At 39.5% G+C, this 21771-nt stretch overlaps 1 protein-coding gene and 1 long non-coding RNA gene across 8 annotated transcripts in view; one reads left to right on the top strand and one right to left on the bottom strand.

The window, feature by feature from the left end:
* Positions 1-21771, top strand: part of SUMF1 (sulfatase modifying factor 1) — a 99563-nt gene that overhangs the window by 56887 nt on the left and 20905 nt on the right. For 5 of the 7 annotated variants that reach the window (XM_089520005.1, XM_089519997.1, XM_089519987.1 and 2 more), the window contains exons 6-7: positions 871-985; positions 5709-5822. In XM_089520005.1, the coding sequence (XP_089376131.1) occupies positions 871-985; positions 5709-5822 (229 nt within the window). Of the gene's footprint in view, positions 1-870; positions 986-5708; positions 5823-16530; positions 16628-21771 lie in introns of all 7 variants that reach the window. The other 2 variants (XM_089520014.1, XM_089520024.1) reach the window with 2 other exon arrangements.
* On the bottom strand, positions 927-17373 carry LOC149321348 (uncharacterized). Its single transcript, XR_016280874.1, has 4 exons — positions 17214-17373; positions 12429-12492; positions 3443-3533; positions 927-983 (listed from the first exon to the last, which is right to left on the bottom strand). It is a non-coding gene; the product is annotated as an uncharacterized LOC149321348 (long non-coding RNA).

The following is a 21771-nucleotide window of genomic DNA, read 5'->3' as shown; positions in this document are numbered from 1 at the left end:
ATAATTTAGTGTCTCGTTATTGTCAACAAAAGAACAAACCTCACCCCCACATGTTTGATTTGTTTAATTATCTATTTTAAATAAAAAATTTATCCACCCTATATCATATTACCTCAGCATGCTGTACAATAAAACCAATCTAAACAAGTTAAACAATATAAAATAGTAAAAATTAACTTAGAAATATTAAAAGCATGTTGCATAACTTGCCAAGTTGGAACAAGACAATTAAAATGTGTTAAAACAGATTATGTGGGGAGGAATCTGAAGATAGATTGGAGTTGTGGCAGCCACATGTCATGGCCCCAATCTGCCTTGAAGCTGGTCCAAAAAGGAGCGGCAAAGATCTGCTCCTTTTTGGGTTGTGGAAAAGTTGCCTTTAGCAGCTGTGCTGCAGCCCCATGGCAGCTTCAAGTCGTTCTGGCGGCATATGGTATCTACGCTGCACCGCTGGAGCACCTTGAAGCCGCTCACATCTGGAATTCAGGTCAGCTCTGTGGCTTCTGTTTATCTGAACCAAAAGAACACACACACTCTGTAGAGTATTTACAGCCTGAGGTATCCAGCTTTTCTTTCTTTTAGAGATAAGAATTGGATAAATTTTTCATACACAATCAATATTTTTACTTTCTGACATGTAAATCTTAGCCTTTATAAAGTTACTGTGTAAGCCCATGTTGAGTATATATTTTTAACTTACCTTTTAATTTTTTAAAAAAATCTATATGCATTCAACAATGAATATTTCATGCTAAATAATTTATAAAAATAAGGGCCTGAAAAATGGTAGCCTCTTGCTCTTCTCATTTATGATTCTTCTCTTCTTTGATTCTTCCGCTGAATAACACGGCCTTATGCTTCTTTCAACAGACTTTTTCCCTGGGGGAGCAAGCTTCATCCAAATGGCCAGCATTATGCTAACATCTGGCAGGGAGATTTCCCTACAGGCAATACTGGGGAGGATGGATACAAAGGAACAGCACCTGTAAGTTGGGATGACAATATTCAGTTTGGACCCACTTCACCAATTTGTCAGAACACCTTTTGAGTGCAAGCTCCTTTGCCTCATCACAAAAAAAACAGAGCCTTTGTATATCTACCTATTGACTTACATAGAGAAATTAACAATGGGTATTATTTTAAAAACTTTTTCATAGCATTAGATTACATTTGCAGGCATCAGAACTCTTTCTGAGCCCCCTGGATTCAGACACATAGATGGAAAGGGTTCTGTGCTGTCTGCCTTCCCATGAGGAGTTTGTTTTTTAAGGGTTAGGGTTAAGAAGAAACTGGCCTGTGTACAATGTATGGCCTCCTACAGTGCCTCTAAAAAGTTCAAGGAGGGGAACATGGAAAAATCAGAGGAACGTGGGGCTGTTTTAAAAAGAAAGATTGGGATGGTGGCACAATAGGACACAGCAAAGGTGTAGTCTTTCAAAGTCTCATGGAGTGCCAGTGCTGTAGTCTAGCTCCTGACAGTTTCCCATCCCTGTTTTGAAACTTTCTTTGGGCAAGACAGATTTGTCCTTTCTCCCTACAATCGATTTCTAGGTGATCTGTATGAAAACCTTTGTGCCTCTAGCTATGTAATCTCAGAAATGATCTGGACAGATGTAAAGAAGAGGATTGCACAATTGAAGTATTTTTTAAAAAATAGGGAGAAGGTAGAATTTGGAAAGTAAAGCTTTATTTTTTGTTCTCTACTCAGTTGTTACCAGTAGATAAATTATTCTTCCTTCCCAAAGGCTGCAAGGATACAAAAGAGAACTCTGGTCAAGTTACTGCTTAGCTGGCATGACTGAACCAAGTCACAAATCTTTACCCTTGCCTCTTCTTTGTTGTTGTTATATACATTTACTACAACTTACAGCAAACCTATCACAGGGCTTTCGTGACAAGATTTACTGAGAGGTGTTTTGCCATTGCGTGGGTTTTGTAGTTTGGTCAGTTAGTGGGAATTTCTGATAGAGGATTCAGGTTTACTGTCCTGAACTACAGTACTGGAACTCTCTTGCAGAGAATTCTAAGTATCTCAGCAAACTACAGATTCTAGCATCCTCTGGGATGGAGCCAAGGTAGCTGAAGTGGTATCAATCTACTATAACTCTGTAGTGTAGATGCTCTCTCTATCTTATTTGCACATGTACAATTGTTGTTATTGTTGTACTGTGCCTTCAATTGTTCCTGATTTATGATGACCCTAAAATAATCTATCATAGCATTTTCTCAGCAAGATTTTTTCAGAAGGGGTTTGCCATTACCTTCCTCTGAGGCCAAGGGAATGCCACTTGTCTAAGGTCACCCAGAGGATTTTCTTGGTCAAGCCAGGATCTGAGCCCTGGATTTCCAGAGTCCTAGTCCAACACTCAACACTATATTGCTTTATTTATTAGCTGAAAACTGATGGTAACAGCTAAGGAGAAAGATCCAAGTGCCAATAATGAATCCAAGAAGAGATAAAATCAAAACAGGATTTGAAGAAGGAAGTTTGGAGACTTTTTCCAATTTCCTCCCTCAAGTGGAAAATATGGTGCAAGCAACTGGCTTCATGAATTCACTAGAACCTCATTCCTATGAATTTGTAAATGACATTTTATGAAAAACATCCTACTCTTAGCCCACTCTCTGCAGGATGGAATGATATTCTACTGTAACAAATCATCTCTCTGTTACAAATGTCATGGTCAGTGTGAAAGCAATTTGAAATTCAGCATCAACAATCATACCTGCAGTTGTAATGAGAACAAGTTGTTTTAATCAATAATGAGGAGGTATTCATATAGTCTCTTAACAAGAAAAAATGTCAAGGTTTTTCTAACAGGAATATTATGCTCCTACATTGTGGATCCAATACCTAGACATAAGTCTTCATTTGAATTGTTATCCTGTTTTTTTGCTGGTTTGAATGGGTTTCTTGCTTTAGCTTCCCTTCAAGAAAAAGTCTTGACTTGTATGTTTCAAAGTTGTGCTGGTGAAGGGCTACAAGACAGAATGGGTGACTAGTCTGTATCTCAGGACTGTAGAGCTGCAACCCCATGAGGATTGAAACTTGGGTGGGACTTAGGAAATACAGGGTCTAATTCCCACTGAGCTATTAAACTCAGTATGTATTTTTGGGCCAGATCCTCCTAACAGCGGATCTACTTAACGGTTATTATGAGGATAATGTGGGGGAGGATGGCTGTATAACCTGCCTTAAGATCATTAAGCAAAACAAGATATAAATGTTGCTACTACTTATTTCTATTTTGTTAAGCATTTGACATAGTGAATATTTTATTAGCGGTGTGATATTCAGAAGAAAAAAATATTATTGTATACCTTCAAGTCGTTTCAGACTTATTGTGACCCTAAGGCGAACTTATCATGGGGTCTTCTTGGCAAGATTTACTCAGAGAGGGTTTGCCATTGCCTTCCCTGGGGCTGAGAGAGTGTGACTTGCCTGAGGTAACCTACTGGGTTTCCATGGCCGAGCTGGGATTCAAACTCTAGTCTCCAGATTTATAGTCCAACTCTCAAACTACGCCGGCTCTCTGGAAGAAAAATACAAACACTGTTCCTTAGACAATAATCCTAGAGATAAGAATGTGGCCAGTTCATTAAAATGCTTTGCAATGGTTGGACAATAACAGTCATTTGATTGACTGTATCTCTCTGTATGACCCTGCATGAGTTTTAAAATCTTTGGAGAAAGGCTTTCTCTCATTCCTGACACAGGCAAGTTTGGTGAGGACTTAGGAGAGAGACTTCTCAATGGCTCCTCCTGGACTATGGACCTTGCTCCCATAAAAAGATGATTTGCTCTCCCCACTGTTTTTCTTTTCCTTTTTTATTAATTTTTTAAAATTTTACAATACAAATTGTTACAGTTTTCTTCATACCAAATATGCTTTAACACTTGACTTGTTTTATACTAAAAATACCTCAGTGCACCCCTTCCACGGAGCCATTCCCGTCCATATAATCCAACCAAAATTTTAATTCATCTCGTGAAGGTAATTTTCCATCTTCTTTTCTTAATACTTTTTCAATATTTTTTTTCCATATTTCATCAAAATCATTTCTTTTCCATAATCCTTTCTACACTTTCAATTTACATGTTAATTTATCATTAATCGCTATTTGCCAGACTTCTTCATACCAATCCTCCAGTTCCACATTTATTTTTGTTTTCCAACTTCTCGCTATGATTAATCTCGCTGCTGTAAGTAAATTTGTTACAAGAATTCTTTCTCTTTTTTCCATTTTACATCATTATATTGTGATAACAATACTATACTTGGTTTTCTTTCTATTCTTATATCCATAATATTTTCAATTTCTAATACTACTTTTTCCCAATTTTTTTACATATTTTCATTGCCACCACATATGTATATATGACCCCACTTCATTACATCCTCTCCACCAGTATTTTGAAATATTTTTATCTATATTGTGTAATCTCACTGGTGTTAAGTACCATTTCCAGATCAGCTTATAATAATTTTCCTTAATTCGTACTGATAGATTTTTCAGATGTCTTTGTTCCCAAATTTTATTCCATTCATTTTCACAAAATTTACATCCTAATTCTTCTTCCCATATTTCTTTCCAAATATTTTGGTTTATCCTCACTGTTTTTCGTTTCACTGGCAGGCAAAGACCTTTTTATTCAGCCAGACTAACAAAACTTTATTTCAAACTTGTAGATAAAATTATCTCCAGGCTATGTGTATAAGTTACATATGAAATTTAAATGAATTTAATGCTTCGACTTAGGTCCCATCTCCGAGATACCCCATTATGTCTATGCAAATAATCCCAAATCCAAAAAACTCCAAAATCCAAAACACTTCTGGTCCCAAGTATTGTGTATAAGAGAGACCTAACCTATATATTAAAAGCTAGTCAAATGCCTACCAGTATATCTTATCGCTGAGAGAAGCTAAATAATCTATTTTAAAAGTGCTGTAGGGCCAAAACAGATAGCTGTGTTAGGCTTGCTTTACACTGGCTTGGGGTATGCAGTTTAGATGCACCACACCCCCAAGTTGCCCAGAAGTTGCGTCAGCGATTACACGCTGGCTGACTTCCAGGCAAGTCAGGGGCATGGGCATTTAGACACCACTTGCCCCAAAGCCAGCGGAAACCTGGCTCTAGAGAGAAAGGGGCGGCTTTTCCCCGCATCAAATAGGAGCAGATTTTTTCCTATTTGGGGTAGAAGCTGGCTGGATTGGAGCTGCACATCTATTTGCTGCAGCTCCAATCCAGCCTTAATGAAGCGATCCAAGATGTCCGATTAGTGCCATCTATTTCACCCTGTAGTTACCAATGCAAGGGATGTGAGGATAGCATGAGCTAAAAATAGTTTGTTTATTCATTTATTTATTTTATTTCATTTGTATGATTTCTCCCAGTATGAGACTCAAGACAGCTTAAAAATAGTTAGAACAACATATAATAACATTGTTTTTAAAAAATTGAAAAGCAATCTAATTAAAAAACAACAACAATTACAAGCATATTTTCTTTTCTGCACCGGGGTGGTGGCAGTGATGGTGGTGGTGGGGAGAATAAGAATGCAAAGAAAAAATGAAAGAGATTAATACTTTACTGATTACTGTACAATTCTGTCCTCTTTTAGTAAATATGTTAGGTACCAATGAATTTGACCCAGCTGTTCATGAACATTAACCCTGCTCTTTGTACTCTTCCCCCATCCTTAGGTGACAGCATTCCCTCCAAATGGTTACGGATTGTACAACATTGTAGGAAATGCTTGGGAATGGACATCAGATTGGTGGAGTATTAGTCACTCTGCAGATACGGCATACAATCCAGTGAGTAGTTTTTTTCCTAATAGGCAGACTAGCAGGCATCTATCTATTCTTTTGCTACTCCATCAATTAAAACCCCCACACATGACATTGTAGGACTGATTTGCTGTGTGATGAACTGGGGTGCATAATTTCTAAAAGCATTTCTCAGCTAATGTGTTCTTCGCTTCAGCTTGCAAAAGATCCACCCATACCTTAACATCTGTAAGCATTAAGAAGTGTGGGTCTCAGCACCCATAAGCCCCCAGGCAGCATGCATCATGGCTGGGGATTATAGGAGTTGCAGTTCCAAAATACATAGAGGATACCAGGTTGGCTTCGCTGAAATGTACAACTGAGTCAGTTACTTTCAGACTGCTTTTGTGCTTTCTCATATGAAATTGAGACTCCTTATAACTGTGATTGAACACGGGTTTGTTTTTTTTTTAACCACAAAATAATGGAGGCTAAGAATAAAGGCCAACAGACATCCTAAGCAACAGAAAGTATCTTGAATGGATGTTGCTATCCTGACAATGAATAACCCCAAATGCAAAGCTCTTTTTGTTAAGGCAGGCATTTGGCAATGGACTGCTGCAGAATGATGGGTGATGTACTTGTCTTATGTTTTTAAGTGCTTTGAATTCAGTTGTGCAAAGGGATCTTGTAGACCCTTTGAGACTAACTGAAAGAAAAGCTGGTAGCATGCATTTTTGTAGATAAGGAACCATGTGTTTCTCCCCATGAAATCATAGTTTTGGATTAACACTGATTCTAAAGAATGACTGAGATCCAAGTATTGGAGATGACACCAGTGCTAGAGTATATGTTTTGCACATAAAAGTTACAGTTTAAAAATAACTCCAGTAGCAGAATTGGGCAATGCTTGGAGAGCTTCTACCAGTATGACTGGCAAGAGCTAGTAATGTTTTGTTTTTGTTTTGTTTTTTGTGAAACAAAAAGAAACACTGAGAATCTCTCCATTTCTGTGGAGGATTCTGGGAGCTCCATTGTAAAAAACTAATTTTGCCAAACTCTGGTAATGTAACAAAATTGGATAAGATGAACTAGAGATATGATTCATCATGGCAGCTTCATGTGTTCAAAATCATTTGCCCATGCATACATTCAGTCATTCATTCATTCAGTTGCTTTAATTTATTTACAATAAACAACATTAGAAACAAAAGTAAATCATGCAACCATTGCACAATCAATTTGTGATAAAAAAGAAAAAGCCAAATGAATTGCAAGAGCAAAACAAGGAAACAAAATCAAGATCTAGTCATTTGTACAGTACTCTAGAGACCTTTCCATCCATTTTTGAGCTGTTATTTCAAACATTAAATATAGTTCAGTTTTATATTACTTAGCATGGAAGGGTCAGTGGATGCCTATGATAGTCTCTTGATACAAAGATATCCTTAAGGAATGCTCTAATCATAAACTATGTCTTCCAAGTTCTTCTGAAAGAGTCATTAAGCCCATCATTTGCTTTTGCCCGTCAGTCATGCTTTGCTTTCTTTGTGCTTCTCTTAGCCTTTACTTTAGTAATATACCAAACTGTTTCCCAAACAAACAGTTTATGAGTATAGTAAACTGTGTCCCATTCTGTGATAATGGGCTCTCCCATTATCTGAGAATGCAGCTGAGTATAGCCTCCCCTCCAAGTAAACAAAGGGTTAATGATATGATGATTTAAGTTATATTTTTTGGGGATCAGCATCATGAAGGAGCAACAGAGATCACAAATATTCATACCACCATGAAAATATATGTTGTTACAATGGTATCTTTTAGAATGAAAGACAAAAAGGTTAACCAAACTGTATAGAAGTGTCCATGAATAAGCACTGAGACAGCAGTTTGTTGTTGTGTGCCTTCAAGTCATTTCTGACCTATGATGACCCTAATGCCCATACAGCCGTCTAATTAAAAATAATTGTAAGCCGCTTTGATAGCCTTTAGGGCTGAAGAGCGGGGTATAGGTAATCTAATAAATAAAAAAATAGTAAGATTTGTTCAGAGGGGGTTTGCCATGGTGTTCCTCTGAACTGAGAGAGAGCGACTTGCCCAAGCTCACCCATGAATTTGCATAGCCAAGCATGGTTTTAAACTCTGGTCTCCAGAGTTCTAGTCCAATGCTCAAACCACTACACTATGCTGGTTCTCTGAGACAGCGGTATAGGTAGTTCAATTTATTCTATATTTCCAGTTTCCAAGGTCAAGATCATATTCAGTCACAAAAGTAGTCTCAATCTTCCACAGCCAAAAACCTTGCATGCTTGTTTTAATTTAATACAGTTAGAACCTGCTTATCTTTGAAAATATTACTAAAATTGCCAACTTAATTTCATTTTCCTATTTAGAGTAGCTTTCAGAAAAATTAGGAGAATCTAAATGTCCTCAATTAATCTAGCTTGGCTCTCTAAAATTGATTATACTTTATGAGTTACATTTTTAAAAATTGCTGAATCTCCTCTCCTACAACAGAGTGATACCTGAAATGGAGATGATATGCACTTTCTTTTCTCCTGTGAGGATTTCCCTGTCCTTGGGTCACTTTTTCCTCTGAGGGCTCAATTTCACAACATAGTCCCCTGCACCCACTTATGGACCACTGTAGATTGCAGGATGCTGGACTGAGTAGAACTTCGGTTTGTACCAGCAGAGCCCTTGCTGCAAACAGACCAGGGTAGAGTTTCTTAGAGGAGCGGGAACATGTCTCTCCATATTCCCTCTTCAGTGGCTCTGAAGACAGTGTTCACCAGCTTGCTTGGACTTAATTGTCCATTGAAATAGAAAATTCAGTCAGCGCTTGTTTTGCAAGTATCTGATGTTTAGACTTCCAAAATGCTATTTCTCTGCAGTAATGAAAATACAAATTCTCCAGGTAGCACAAATAAACAGGAAGAGTACTTCATTACTATAATTAAAGTTTCCATCAAGCTGCTTTTTTGTTTTTCTAATGCCTTCTATTTTTGTGCTGGGCTAAAGGCATCTGAACTGAGCTCAGAAATTAAAGCTGAAAGATCTTTTGCCTCTTCTGGAATGTGCTCCTGCCATTTGTGTATATATTTATTTTGGTGCCATGCAAAGCTGAAAACACAGCTGTGTAAATACAAGTGCATCTATCCAAATGGTTCTGTACATTGCGATGTATCTCACACTTCTAGAGAATATATTTTCTAGTAGTTCCTTTTGTCTTTCCTTCTCCCTGATGCTCCCACCCACTATTCTGTGGTGGTTTTCCCCTCACAACACCTGGCTGCCATTCAGTGAGGTGTTAGAAAATACTAATGAGGAAGAAAATGAGTCTGTTCTGGTCAACAAACCCACCCTCACATAGCATCATTTCTTGTCATTCAACTGTTTGTTGTTTTTTCCCTTCTGTTTTGGTGTGTGTGTGTGTGTTGCTTTCCTGTATGTAAGAGATCAGCACTTTATTTGATGATGATGTCCAGAGTATCAGATATGTGTAAGATCAGATCAGCAAGGAAATATATCCTCAGTAATAATTCAACTAGGGTGCTTTCCTCTATGACAGACTTTCCAAAGCCAGGGCTTTGGCTGGAAATTCTATGTATACCCATGCTTTTGTTGTTCACAGTGAAATGGTGATGTGATAGGGGTCAACTTTATAATATTTTAATCTGTAGTTTGAAGATTAACCCAACTCAAAAGATTCATGCAATTTAAAAAAATAATAATGGTGACACATGGATATTTTTTGACATACCATCAGATCTCGTGTTTCCTAATCATGCTTGCTACCAAAACTGTCTAGGAGACAACAACATTTACAGATACATCTCAGCAAAGGAGATGTATCCCAGGGCATTGCTTCTTTACCAAAAAATTTTCTATCAGAACCAAAAAGAATAGAGATATATTCCTACACCACAGAAAAGAGCAATCAACATGTCTCAGAAAACTTGATTTTATAGCAACAGTATGCACATGTAAAATTTAAAACCAGCTCAAATAAGCCTTACACGTGTGAACAAAAAGATTTTGAACTTTGTAGAGACCACTTGACAGCTGAATGCACTGTTAAGGTGCATCCAGGAATCCTGACTTCACTTGCCTTATGAATTCCATTTTGATAGCTGGGTTGGTCAGATTATCACCTTTCCTCCTTTTCCTCTGTTTTACTATGCAGGAAGGGATTCTGGACACAAGTGCTGTTTACCTTGTCTGTTGTAGCAAGGCTCATACAGCTACAGTAGGATCAGTTTGAGCAGAAACTCATTTTTTCCAACTTCATCTTATTGTTTTCTGTGTGCATGCTGCTGCAACCCAACACTGAAAGTCTGTAATTGTCTAGGGAGGTTATTGTATTAGCTTTCCTGCCGCGATACACCTGGGATATAACTTTCTTAAGGCAGATCTTATCTCATTCACCCATCGCCAGGCAGCATGCAGCTTGTATGCAACCCAGGGTCTCTCACAGCTTTTCAAGAATGGTATTTTCCCGTTCTCGAAAAGATGCGGGACAAGCCCGGAGAACCCCAGGTTGCATGCAGGCTGCATACTGCCCAGCAATGAGTGAATGCGATAAGATCCCCCCTTAAGAAAATTACATCCCAGGTCTATCCTAGCAGCAGAACTAATGTGATGATCTCATAGGACTCATTCAACCTCTTCCTTATGCTGATACAGTTTAAAAAGCTATAAAGCCAGTCAGAAGATGAGAAAGAAGGGAGGCTGGACAAGCTTAAAAAGGAGCTTCTTTGTCAGGGGCTTTGTTAGCAGGTATGGCTGCAAGGGGATGCAATGGCTCAACAAGATGTTATGTTGATTTCAAGATCACCAGGTTGGCAGTTCAAGGCCTGGGTGCCACATTATGAGGTGAGCTCCCATCACTAGTCCCAGGTTCTGCCAACCTAGTAGTTTGAAAGCATGCAAATGCAAGTAGATAAATAGGTACTACTCCAGTGAGAAGGTAACAGCGCTCTGTGCAATCATGCTGGCCACATGATCACAGAGTAGTCTCTGACAACGTTGGCTTAGTATGCCCCTTATGGTTGGACACGACTTGACAGCCTTGTCAATGGGGAATACCTTTACCTTTACGGCTGCATTTAAATCAGCAATTCCCATTCTTGGGTCCCCATATGTTATTGGACTACAGTTTCCAGAGTCCATGATCATTGGCCAAGCTGGCTGGGGCTTCTGGGGGGTTGAAATCCAATGACAACTGGGTAGCCATGTTTGGGAACCACTGTTTTAAATTGTCAGTAGAAAGCTAAAAAGTTTGTGCAGATGGCTCTGATGGTAACAGTACCATTTTGTGTGCACACATGCATGAAAGAAAGGAAGAGCTGAAGGATGGTCTGCTTCTGCTTTGTCAACTGTAACTTATCCGCTTGCAGAGAAGCAGCCAAGCATAAGTATGATAAATGAACTGTGTTTCTTCTTAACCTAGAGATGGCTTTTAATTTAAGCCTTTTGCCTGTTTGGAAATGCATGGTTGCTGGGCAGAGCTCTCTACAGTTCAACACCAAGAGGCTAATTTAGCTCTGTGGCGCCACAGCTGATTTAAGCCCTCCCTTTTTTTTACTTGTGGAAAGTTACAGATTAGTATTTAGAACTGCATTTTGGATTGGTTTGTAAGTGTTAGCAGATGGGGACCATTTAAATGTTTAAAGAAGTACTTGTAAAACAAGCTTTTAAAGGTGCTATAATGAGACTTACGTTACCTTGTCTTTGCATCCCCACTCACAGCCTTACCTGTGACCTTTTCTGGTTTGTGGAAGGGATAGTTATCTCTAGGTTAGATAGTCAGTTTTTCAACCCTTTGCCTTCACTTTTCTTTCATAGGTCCAGGCCTGAGGAACAGACTTATCCTTTTAATGGAGGGGAGATGCAACATTTTGTATGATCATGAAAGATAGGGAAAGTGTAGGGAGAAACAGCTCTGTAGTTTTCCAGCAAATATCATAACCTGTCTCATCTATCAGTACAGATTCCCTTCAGCTTCCTGTTGCCTGTTCCTCTGTCTCAGTTGGAATAGTTTCCAAAATCCAGGATTGGGGAACCTGTGGCCATCCAGATGTTGGAACACCAGTTCCCATCAGCCTGGTCACTGATGAGGCATGATGTAAGTAATAGTTCATAAATATCTTGAGGGCCAGAGAGTCCCCACTCCTGTCCCATGTGGCCTGTCCATTATGTGACCCTCAGCAAGCCATGCTTGATTTATACTTTTCTCTCTAGACATAGAGTATTATTTCAATGCTCTCTTATTGTGCCTAGCTTCTCTCTTGTCCATGAGCTCACTGAAAGGAATCCTAGTGCCCTTTCACACTACACAAGTACTGTATAGTGCTACAGTCCCACTTTAACTGTCATGGCAACATCCCGTGGAATCCTGGGATCTGCAGTTTAGGAAGGAGTACTTAGAATTCTTGGCCAGAGAGCTCTAGTGTCTTATTAGACTACAAGCCCTGGGATTTCATGAAATACAGCCATGGCAGCTAAAGTGGAATCATAGTTGTGTAATATGAAAGGGCCCCTGGAGTTAAACAAAGCAGGTTGTCCTATCCAGTGTGCAAATTCCACTTTGGAAAAATAGACAAAGTCTGCCTCCCCACTTCTACTGTGCAAATTCTTAGAATTTTTTATTACCTTGGAGTAATCAAAGAAGGTTGAATGTGATTCCTTCCTTAAGAGAAGTCTCCTCGGGAATGACCTTTGGAATAAAACAAAAGGTGACTCAGATTTGGTGGCCAAACATTCTGTTCATCCTTTCCTACTGTTGACACCTCAACATCCCTAAAGCTAAGTCCATTACCTGATTGATTTGCCCAGCTTGGTTCCTGAAGCCTTCTAACTACTAGTCTTCTTTGGCTTTGGCTTGTTGAAATTCTCTATTATTTCTTAGCCCCTTTGCTTGCTTCTTGTCCCACTTTGAATATACCTTCCTTGTATTTTGAAAAGGAAGCTTTCCCTTTTATTTTCATGAACAATGGAAACATTGTGGGCAAATAAATCAGATAATGGACCAAAGATATAGCTTTAGGGATGATGTGAGCAATGTAAGACAGAGTTAATGAAACATTTGTCTACTTGCAGAACCTTCTACAAACTTTTATTCCTTCTCATTTTATGGATCCCAGAATCTCTGGCTTTTTATTTCACTCCTTTTCAATATCTAGCTCTCTCCTGAGCACAGTCTCTCCTGACCTGTTGTCCTTGGGGTGTGTTATTCTACAGTTCTCTGATAGATGAAGCAAGTTGTTTTTCAGCACATCTGGGGGGTTGGAGAGGATTGCCTTAGAGGCTGTCTTTCTTTTTTCTCATAAAACCTTTCTACAGTACCTTTGTCTCCATTAATTTTGCTTAGCTTTACTAATTTACTGTATTTATAATGTGTACAGTTAACCTCTCTCACTCCCGCTGTTCTTCCTTTTCTGACCTAGATCTGTTGTTAATTTAGTGAGGGTGTACCACCAAGCCATGATTTAATAGTTACAAGTAATTAATAATAGTGCATAGCTGCACCTAATCGGGATCTTTAGGAAGTACAACATCAGTCCACATTGTGTCTCTTTCAAATAAACTGGTATAAACGAGAATAAACTAGGGTGGATGTTCATATTTTCATTGTGACCAAAGTCAAACATGCAGGAACATGTAAGCATATGCAAATATTAGCTTACCGTGACCTCAACCTGCATATAAATCTAAGCGGAAGTTCTATTTAATTCTTAATCTAAAAATGTTATATATTCAGATTATTTTTTTCCAAACTTACACTTCAGGGCCACTCCAGAGAGACTGCCAGTCTAGTGTAAGTGGACTTAATGGATTTATTGGACACTTCCAAATCAGCATTACCGTCTAGTATGGGGGTGAATTCAAGTAATGACTGGCAGCAGCGGGTGGGTATCAGTTATCAAATTACAGGACAAAGGTTTAGTTCTCTTTCAAGGAAGATGCGATATGTACATACAGTACTTTTTTTTCTTTCTCTCAAAGGTAAGAAAGAAAGTTTCATTTCTACACGTTTAGTCCTGTTGTCTTTTCCTCAGAGGCAGTACCATAACACCTAGTTGTTGGCTGCCAATCTTTACTGGCCTACTACTGTATTACCTTTCTGCATTAATAACAATAGCATTCAGCCTCCTTGTAGTTATTTGGGCTGACCTTTTAATCTTCTTAATAATTGGAACAATATTGTGACATCACAGCAACATAACCAGTGGTGATGGGCTGTGGCAGCATTAGGCCTTTCTAGCATTTCAACAATGAGAGAAATAGTAACACACCATAAAGTTTGTCCCCCCATGCCCCCCCTCTCTTTTTTGAAAGCTCTGGATCTTTCTTACAGACAGGCAAAACTCACTGTCCAGAATCCTGTTAGTGACATACCTGCATGTCAGTGTGGTTTTGCATATGCACATGTCTATTCATGCTGTAGTGGTTTGAGTGCTGTACTGCAACTCTGGAGACCAGGGCTCGACTCCCAGCTTGGCCACTGGAAACCCATTGGGTGACCTTGGACAAGTCACATGCTCTCAACCTCAGAGGGAGGCAATTACAAAACTCCACTGAAGAAATCATGGCAAGAAAACCCCATGATAGGTTCACCTTAAGGTCACCATAAGTTGGAAATGACTTAATGACACACAACAACAACATGTCTGCTCTTGGACAGGGCACAGGGAACTATTCTCTACCCTTTTTGCACCATTCAGCAGCCCATCACCACATATTTAAGCCCTGGTGGGGGCTTCTGCTTATTAATAAGAAAGGGAGTGGAGAAAAAGGAACAGCAGTTCTGATAATTCCTCCTTGGAGACCAGACCAGATGCATTTTCATAGTCAGAACTGCCTTCCTTCTCTGTTCCACCCACCATTCCTTGCTAAGGAAAATGCAACATGGGATATACAGTGAATGAAATAAAACATGTATGTGAGAGTCGGGATGACTCAGCAGAAGCAAATAGAAGCCACACAGGTGTAAAAGGTAATGGAATTAGCAAGTCCTAAATGCCAAGAACAGAAATGTAAAGTGGATAATTGAACACACCTGAGAATTGTTAAGTGGACAAGGTGAAATGATGAAATCATTAATTGTGGGTTGAACCAAGAGAACCAATGAGAGTGGATGTACACGCCCACTGGGTGGAAACTGACAACAGTGGGTGGTATTATCCAATGACTATAATAATGGCTATGAATCCCAATGTATTTTGTGGGTAGTAGTGAGGAGTTGTGTTGGAGCTGTATATAGTAGAATAAAGTAGATCTTTTATATAAGACTACTGAGTTGTCTGGTGTCTTGAGTGAAGATACAAGAGCCAGCTGGATCCTGAAGAAGTGGGAAGAGTTCTGTGGAAGCAAGAGTGAGAAGGCTTGGAGAGTTTGTCAGGGTCTTCAGCCTATTCTCTGTAACTCTGCTGCTTTAGAGCAAAGCTTTAACCACTGGCCAAAACTGGTCAGCGCCGGTGCGTAACAAGGTGGTGAGTTCGAGCCAGAGGTGAAGAGCTACAACTCCCATCATCCCTGACATTCCTGGGGATTGAAAGCTCCTGGGCCTGGGAGAGGACCCCAAACTGCACAGTGGAGCTTTATTTTCCACCTGGCTGATATAGGATCTTGGCTTGTATCTTACAGTCCATCTAATTGTGGTCTACTTTTCAACCTCTATTAGGGCTCTGCTTTGCTAGTTTATCGTCATGCAGTGTATGAAGACAGAAAGATAACAGCCTGAATGCTGTTAATTATAGTGATTTCACTGTGTTATCTAACAGTTGTATTTTCTGATACTACAGTGGACCTCAGTTAAGCCCTCTGTGCCCCATGCCCACAAGGATATAGTCTCATTAATTCAAGGGTGAGTGGACATATCCTCACCAGAGTATTGTGTGAGGCTCAGTACTTCATATCTTTCACATTCAATTCTTGGAAATGTTGGAGTGGTTCTTTATATGTAGTTTACTTAATGCTGTTTGACCACATTTTTTTCTTTTTCAAATAAATCCTGTCCTCTTAAATCCTGTTACTTAATGTCTCTGTCAGGGTTTTTACTGGCCAAAAGCCTTTAGAAAAGTGACCTGTTCATTTATATCTACCTTTGAACTACGGACTGATCACTTAGAGATAAATGACTGGTATGTGAATTCCATCTGTCATTCCAGTTTAAATAAAAAGACCTGAAGGAAAACAAATAAACTCTTTATTGTCTTGTGACATTTCAGGGCAGCCTAACTAACTGCATGTGTTGGGTGGGTAGGTGTGAGAGAGAAAGAGAAAGAGGGAGGGAGAGAGAACAAATGGGGTGATTGAATTTGCTATGTGTATATGATTTGCTGTGTATAGGCATAGCATGAATGCACACACATAAACTTATCCTTTGGCATGAGAGCTTAGTATGGAAATAGTATATAGTATGATGTATCCTGTTGTTACTGACAAGTTCAGCCATGATGGCATTTGTAGTTTGGGTTTTGTAGTGGCATCACCAGAATACCTTGTCTTAATTTTTTTTAAAGTGTGCTAAGTAAAATTACATTATGAGGCTCTTAGTTACATATCATGATGTTGTAACATTACAGCAATAAGGAATAAGGATATAATAAAAGAATCATCACAGTACTCATAAATTTCAGTAAATGTAAACCAACAGTCTGAATATTCCATAAGTCTATTTGTAAATTGCAGTAATATATCACTCTTTCAAATGTTGCAAGCATTGTTAAATCTTCCATCTATTGAATCACAGGTGGGGATGTGTTATCTCTCCAATACTGGAGTATTAGTAGTCAAGAGGGCACAAATGATCCATTTCTGCTGACCACGTGTTACGCTCCAAGACATGGGTAAATAGTTTAAAATAAGATGTACATCACTAAATACCAAAAAACTTTCTAGTACCAAATTACTTACTTCCAGAATGAGGCAACTATGGGACATTCCCAAAACATATGGGTTAGAAACATTAATAGTATTATACCTCCAACAGTTAGTCAGTTTAGGAGTATCTTGTGTAATAAGTCTTCTCTTCAGGGACCCCCAGCATTGACAAGATTTTTGTGTTGGATAGCAAGATAAGGATCCTGACAGTAGTTTCCCAGGCTGTCCCTTTTTATTATTGGGCTATTGGGCTATAGTTGTTAAATTACGGCTTTGTTGGATGAATTCTGCCATTCCCTTTGAACATTCATTCACTCATTTTATTTTTATCCCACTTCCCCCCTACAACCAGGACATAAGGTAGCCTGAAAATGCAGTGTAGATAAGACCTCCATGCAGGAGATTTAAAATGTAATTAAATTATTAGCAAGATCAAAATCAACAAAAATTGAGTAGGGGGGTAAGCAGTTAAAAAGACATGCTTAAGAGCCTCCCTCCCCGCTTTTAAAGCAAGTTCCGCAAAGCCTATAGGAATAGAAAAGTTTTGCTTACCTTCAGAAGGACATCAGAAGGAGCCTGTCTAGCATCTCTCACACGGGAGTTCCAGAGCCTAGGGCCAGCTACCAGAACAATGTGAATTTTCTCCTAGAGAATACTTTATAGAGTAGGTGTTCAGATCAGAGAGTGTTCCTTCTTTGCAAGGTTATGAGTCCTCAAATTTGCAGGGCTTGGGAGGGGGAGAAAAGAAAAATCTGTTTAGAAAAGAAGCAGGCATGCCATTTAAGGAGACAAAACCAACTGAGAGTAACGCTGTTTCATTTTGTGTGGAATTTGTTTCTTTCCCAAGCTCTGTGGCCCCTTAAGTCCTCTCCCCAAGAGAGGAGATTATGATGGGGAAGAGAAATACTTTCTACTTCTGTATTACATATATGGTCCCATGTTTTTGTTAAGGAAAAAGCAACATGGGACATACAGTGATTGAAATAAAACATGTATGTGAGAGACAGGGTGACTCAGCAGAAGCAAATTAAGAGTCACACAGGTGTAGAAGGTAATACAATTAACAAGTCCTGAATGCCAAGGACAGAAAATGTAAAGTGGATAATTGGAAACACCTGAGAATTGTTAAGTGGTCAAGGCTGAGATGATGAAATCACTAATTCTGGATAGAAACAAGAGAACCAATGAGAATGGTTGTACACGCCCACTGGGTGGAAACTGACAAGAGTGGGTGGTATGATCCAAGGACTAGAATAATGACTATAAATCCCAATGTATTTTGTGGGTAGTAGTGAGGAGTATTGTTGGAGTTGTGTTGGATAGTTTGGAGCTGTATATAGTAGAATAAAGTAGATCTTTTATATAAGACTACTGAGTTGTCTGGTGTCTTGGGTGAAGATACAAGAGCCAGCTGGATCCTGAAGAAGTGGGAAGATTTCTGTGGAAGCCAGAGTGAGAAGGCTTGGAGAGTTTGTCAGGGTCTTCAGCCTATTCTCTGTAACTCTGCTGCTTTTGAGCAAAGCTTTATCCACTGGCCAAAACTGGTCAGCGTCGGTGCGCAACAAGGTGGTGAGTTCGAGCCAGAGGTGAAGAGCTACAACTCCCATCATCCCTGACAGTTTTTACCACAGCTCATCAGGAGAATGCGGTTGTTCAGATCATTGGCTTGGTATGAGTTTGGGAAGAGATGCCTTAGGCCCTACATTGATGGGGATATTTCTTGTTCTTTGTCGTGGTCTCTCTGCCTCAGATATTAGGGTTTTTGCGCCTGCGCAGAGACTCCATTGGGAAGTTCAAAAGCTGAGCAGATTGGCAGGGTAGCCTCGCCCACTCCCATGCCCAAGCCCACCAGTCTAGCTCCAGCTTCAGTTCTCTTTCATTTGCCGCAAGAGTAACTTCATCTTGATCGCTCTTGAGCTGTGTACTCTCATGTATGGTTAGAATTTGCTTTTATATATATATATATCTTCAGTTTCCTTTTTCTTCATTCTTGTTGTTTTGATCTAACCCAAAAAGAAGTAGGGTTTTTTTCCCCCATCAGGATTCCTGCCCAGCTGGGCGCTACCTTTTTCTGCCTCTTACCGCCTCTACTTCTCTTGTTAAATTTTGTGTCTCCTGTTGTAGTAAAATAGTGTTCACAGACAGGCACTCTTGGTGTCTTTTTTTTTTGGGGGGGGGGGAGAGAGCCACGTTGTCAAGTGCTGTTCAGACTCTTTGGAATAGGGCTCAACATCTCAAAGGTTTTTGTTGGGAGCAGTCTCTGTTGGTGGCTGAATGTGCAACCAATCATTGCATCACTTCACACAGGTTCAAGATGATGACTCTGCAGTCCATACTTCCTTTTCTTCGTCAAGGAGATTGGTTCGCTTCTAACAATTTGAAAGATGCTTATTTTCATATTGCAATTCAGACTCAACATAAAAAAAGACCTTCATTTTGCCATCGACTGAGATCTTTATCAATATACCTTCTTACCCTTTGGCCTTTCTACCACCCTCAGAGTCTTCACAAAGTGCACAGCGGTGGTGAACTCACACCTTCATGTCCAAGAATTAAAGATCTTCCCTTACCTAGACGACTGGCTGTTGGTGTCGTCCTCCCGCACCCAACTTTTCAAAGATGTTCACTATATCTCTCCTCACAGACCTTGGTTTTACTACATAGACGCATCTCCGGACTCTCTCATGGCTTGTGCCTTCCTTCCCACAAGGAAGTCCGAGTCGCTCTGGTCTCACATTCAAACGATCCTTCATCTCTCCCATCCATCAGTGAGCGGTATTCAGTGGCTCCTGGGCCTCATGGCATCAATCACAGCTGTCATGTACCTGGCGCACATGAAATTCAGGCCTCTACAGAACTGGTTCATGTTCGTGTTCAACCATCCTTCTGACCGACAGTCCAAGAGATTAACCCTACCAATGGGAGTACAGGCCTCAGTCGATTGGTAGACCATCCCTCAGAACGTTCTGGGAGTGATGCCATTCCACAGCCCTCAAGGATTTGCAGTGCACAGTGACAGCATTTTGATCTTACTTTAATTGCCATGGCTGTGTCCTAAGGAATCCAGGGATTTGTAGTTTGGTGGTGCAGTATTGCTTTTTAGCAGATAATAGCATGTATATCATGAAACTACAAATCCCAGGATTCCATAGGAAGCAGCCATGGCAATTAAAGTGAAATCAATGTGCTGTCACTGCGGACTGCAAATGAGAAGATTCTCTTTCTAGTGTGAAAGAGATGTAGAAAATAAGCCATAGTTATTAACATGGTATCAAAGTGCTGTTACTGTGCACTGTGACCGAGACCTTCTTCTTTCTTCAGATACAGGTTTATTTCCATCCATTCTGCATCTTGTATTGCCCCACTCCATGATAAAGAAACTCAAAGTCATACTTAGGGCTTGCAGATCCCACCTTGCCATTTTCATATATAATATTGCAGTTATACAGAATGGAAGAAATAAGAAGCAGGGTTAACTTTTGCCATATTTACCACCTCTTTCCCCAAAATACCAACGGAATTGAATTCCCGCCACTGTAATAAAACAATGTTTGTACAGTACTTGAAAGGAGGTTCCATTAAGGGGATAATGTTGTGTAATGAAGTATGTGGCCTGAAGAGGTTACAGCTCAGATGCTCCAATAATGCATTACTATATATTAATCCTGCTTCAGAATGTGCAGTGCTCACTTTAATTCATGCTTTGCTGCCAAAATGCTTTTCACTCCTCTTATCTTCCTCTTTGCATAATTAATGAAGCTGAGGATTTAATCCAAAAACCTGCTAATTGTTATCTGTGCTTTGGAAGCAGAGGTTATTCCCTTTGTAATCTCTGCACATACAGATTGCACATAGTTGCGTAGGCACAGGAGAGTGACCTTTGCGGAGTCAGAGAAATGAGAGTACTTTTTTGCCAATTATTTTTCTTCCAGCAGCAAATCCAAGAATGGGCACCTTTAGTGTTGGTTTTGCTGGAGATCCTTCTCAGATTTTCAGTCATTCTTTTGGGATCAGGGGCTTTGTACAATGTTAGACTACAGGGAACCCTATTGAGGTAGCATGCTAATAGCATCACATTTTGTACATAGCTGGAGGGACAGAGATTCTGTATGGTGTGTTGTGATATGAAGTGCCAAACACTGCATTAGAGCTCGAGAACTATATGCAGCTCTAGAAATACTTCACATTTAGCAAACCACATTCATGCAATATTATGTGCAACCACTTAAAACAGGGGTAAGCAATTGTGACCTGCAACTCACACTGCCCTTCACTATATAGCTATGGTATCTGCTAGGGGTTGTAGACATCTAGAAGGCCAAATTTACCCACTCCTGACTCAAAAACTATATGTGAGAGAAAGTTACCAATCCTGTGGAAAGCAAGAAGACTCTTTTTCACCTACCTATCTGCCTAGCCAGAGTCATGTGTATGTTGCATTTCTGAGGAAGCACAGAACAATTTAGGAATATAATAGTGGGCACAGCATTCCCTGGTTGTCTTAAGTTTCTGGCAAAAATTCCAATTTTGGCATAGTCAAGGTTCACATCCTCTTTCAGCCTTGAAGCTGACATTGGGTTACCCACACTCACTCAGTCTAACCTACCTTAAATGGGTATTCTGAAAGTAATCTCTTAGGGTGGACTACAAAGTTAATAAAGGCATGTAGGTGTTTTCATTCATTTCACTCTCAACCTGGTTCCCTCACCCCTCTTATCATGTTGAGAAAGACTGTTCACTAGTCCTATCATTTGTAAAAATAGGCAAAGTTACTGTATGAGTAATAACCAGTGAAACACTGAAGCTAGATAAAGTCAGTTTTATTTAGATAAATTTTCAGTACAATTCCTAGAGAAATTAACAGTATGAAAATTCAGTTTAAATTTCCCATATGGCTAATAATAATAATAATTCTAGCCAGATGGTTAAAATGGCACCTCCTTTGTCTGAGGACCAGTTTTCCTTGTCATTTTAGAATCCTTTGCAATCTCTTCTTAGCATATTAGCGATGATGCTTTTTTTCAAGCAATTTTGAAATCAAGGAACGTGTTGATTTGGCAATAGTGAAAGCCAGTACTAAAATCTGAAATCATTCATGTTTTCCTGCCAA

This window comes from Sceloporus occidentalis, unplaced genomic scaffold, assembly GCF_023333645.1.
Source record: "Sceloporus occidentalis isolate IW3139 unplaced genomic scaffold, rSceOcc1.0.p SCAF_1, whole genome shotgun sequence".
Lineage (NCBI taxonomy): Eukaryota > Metazoa > Chordata > Lepidosauria > Squamata > Phrynosomatidae > Sceloporus > Sceloporus occidentalis.
Note: the sequence above shows the minus strand (reverse complement) of the source record. Positions and strands in the feature narration are given on the sequence as shown.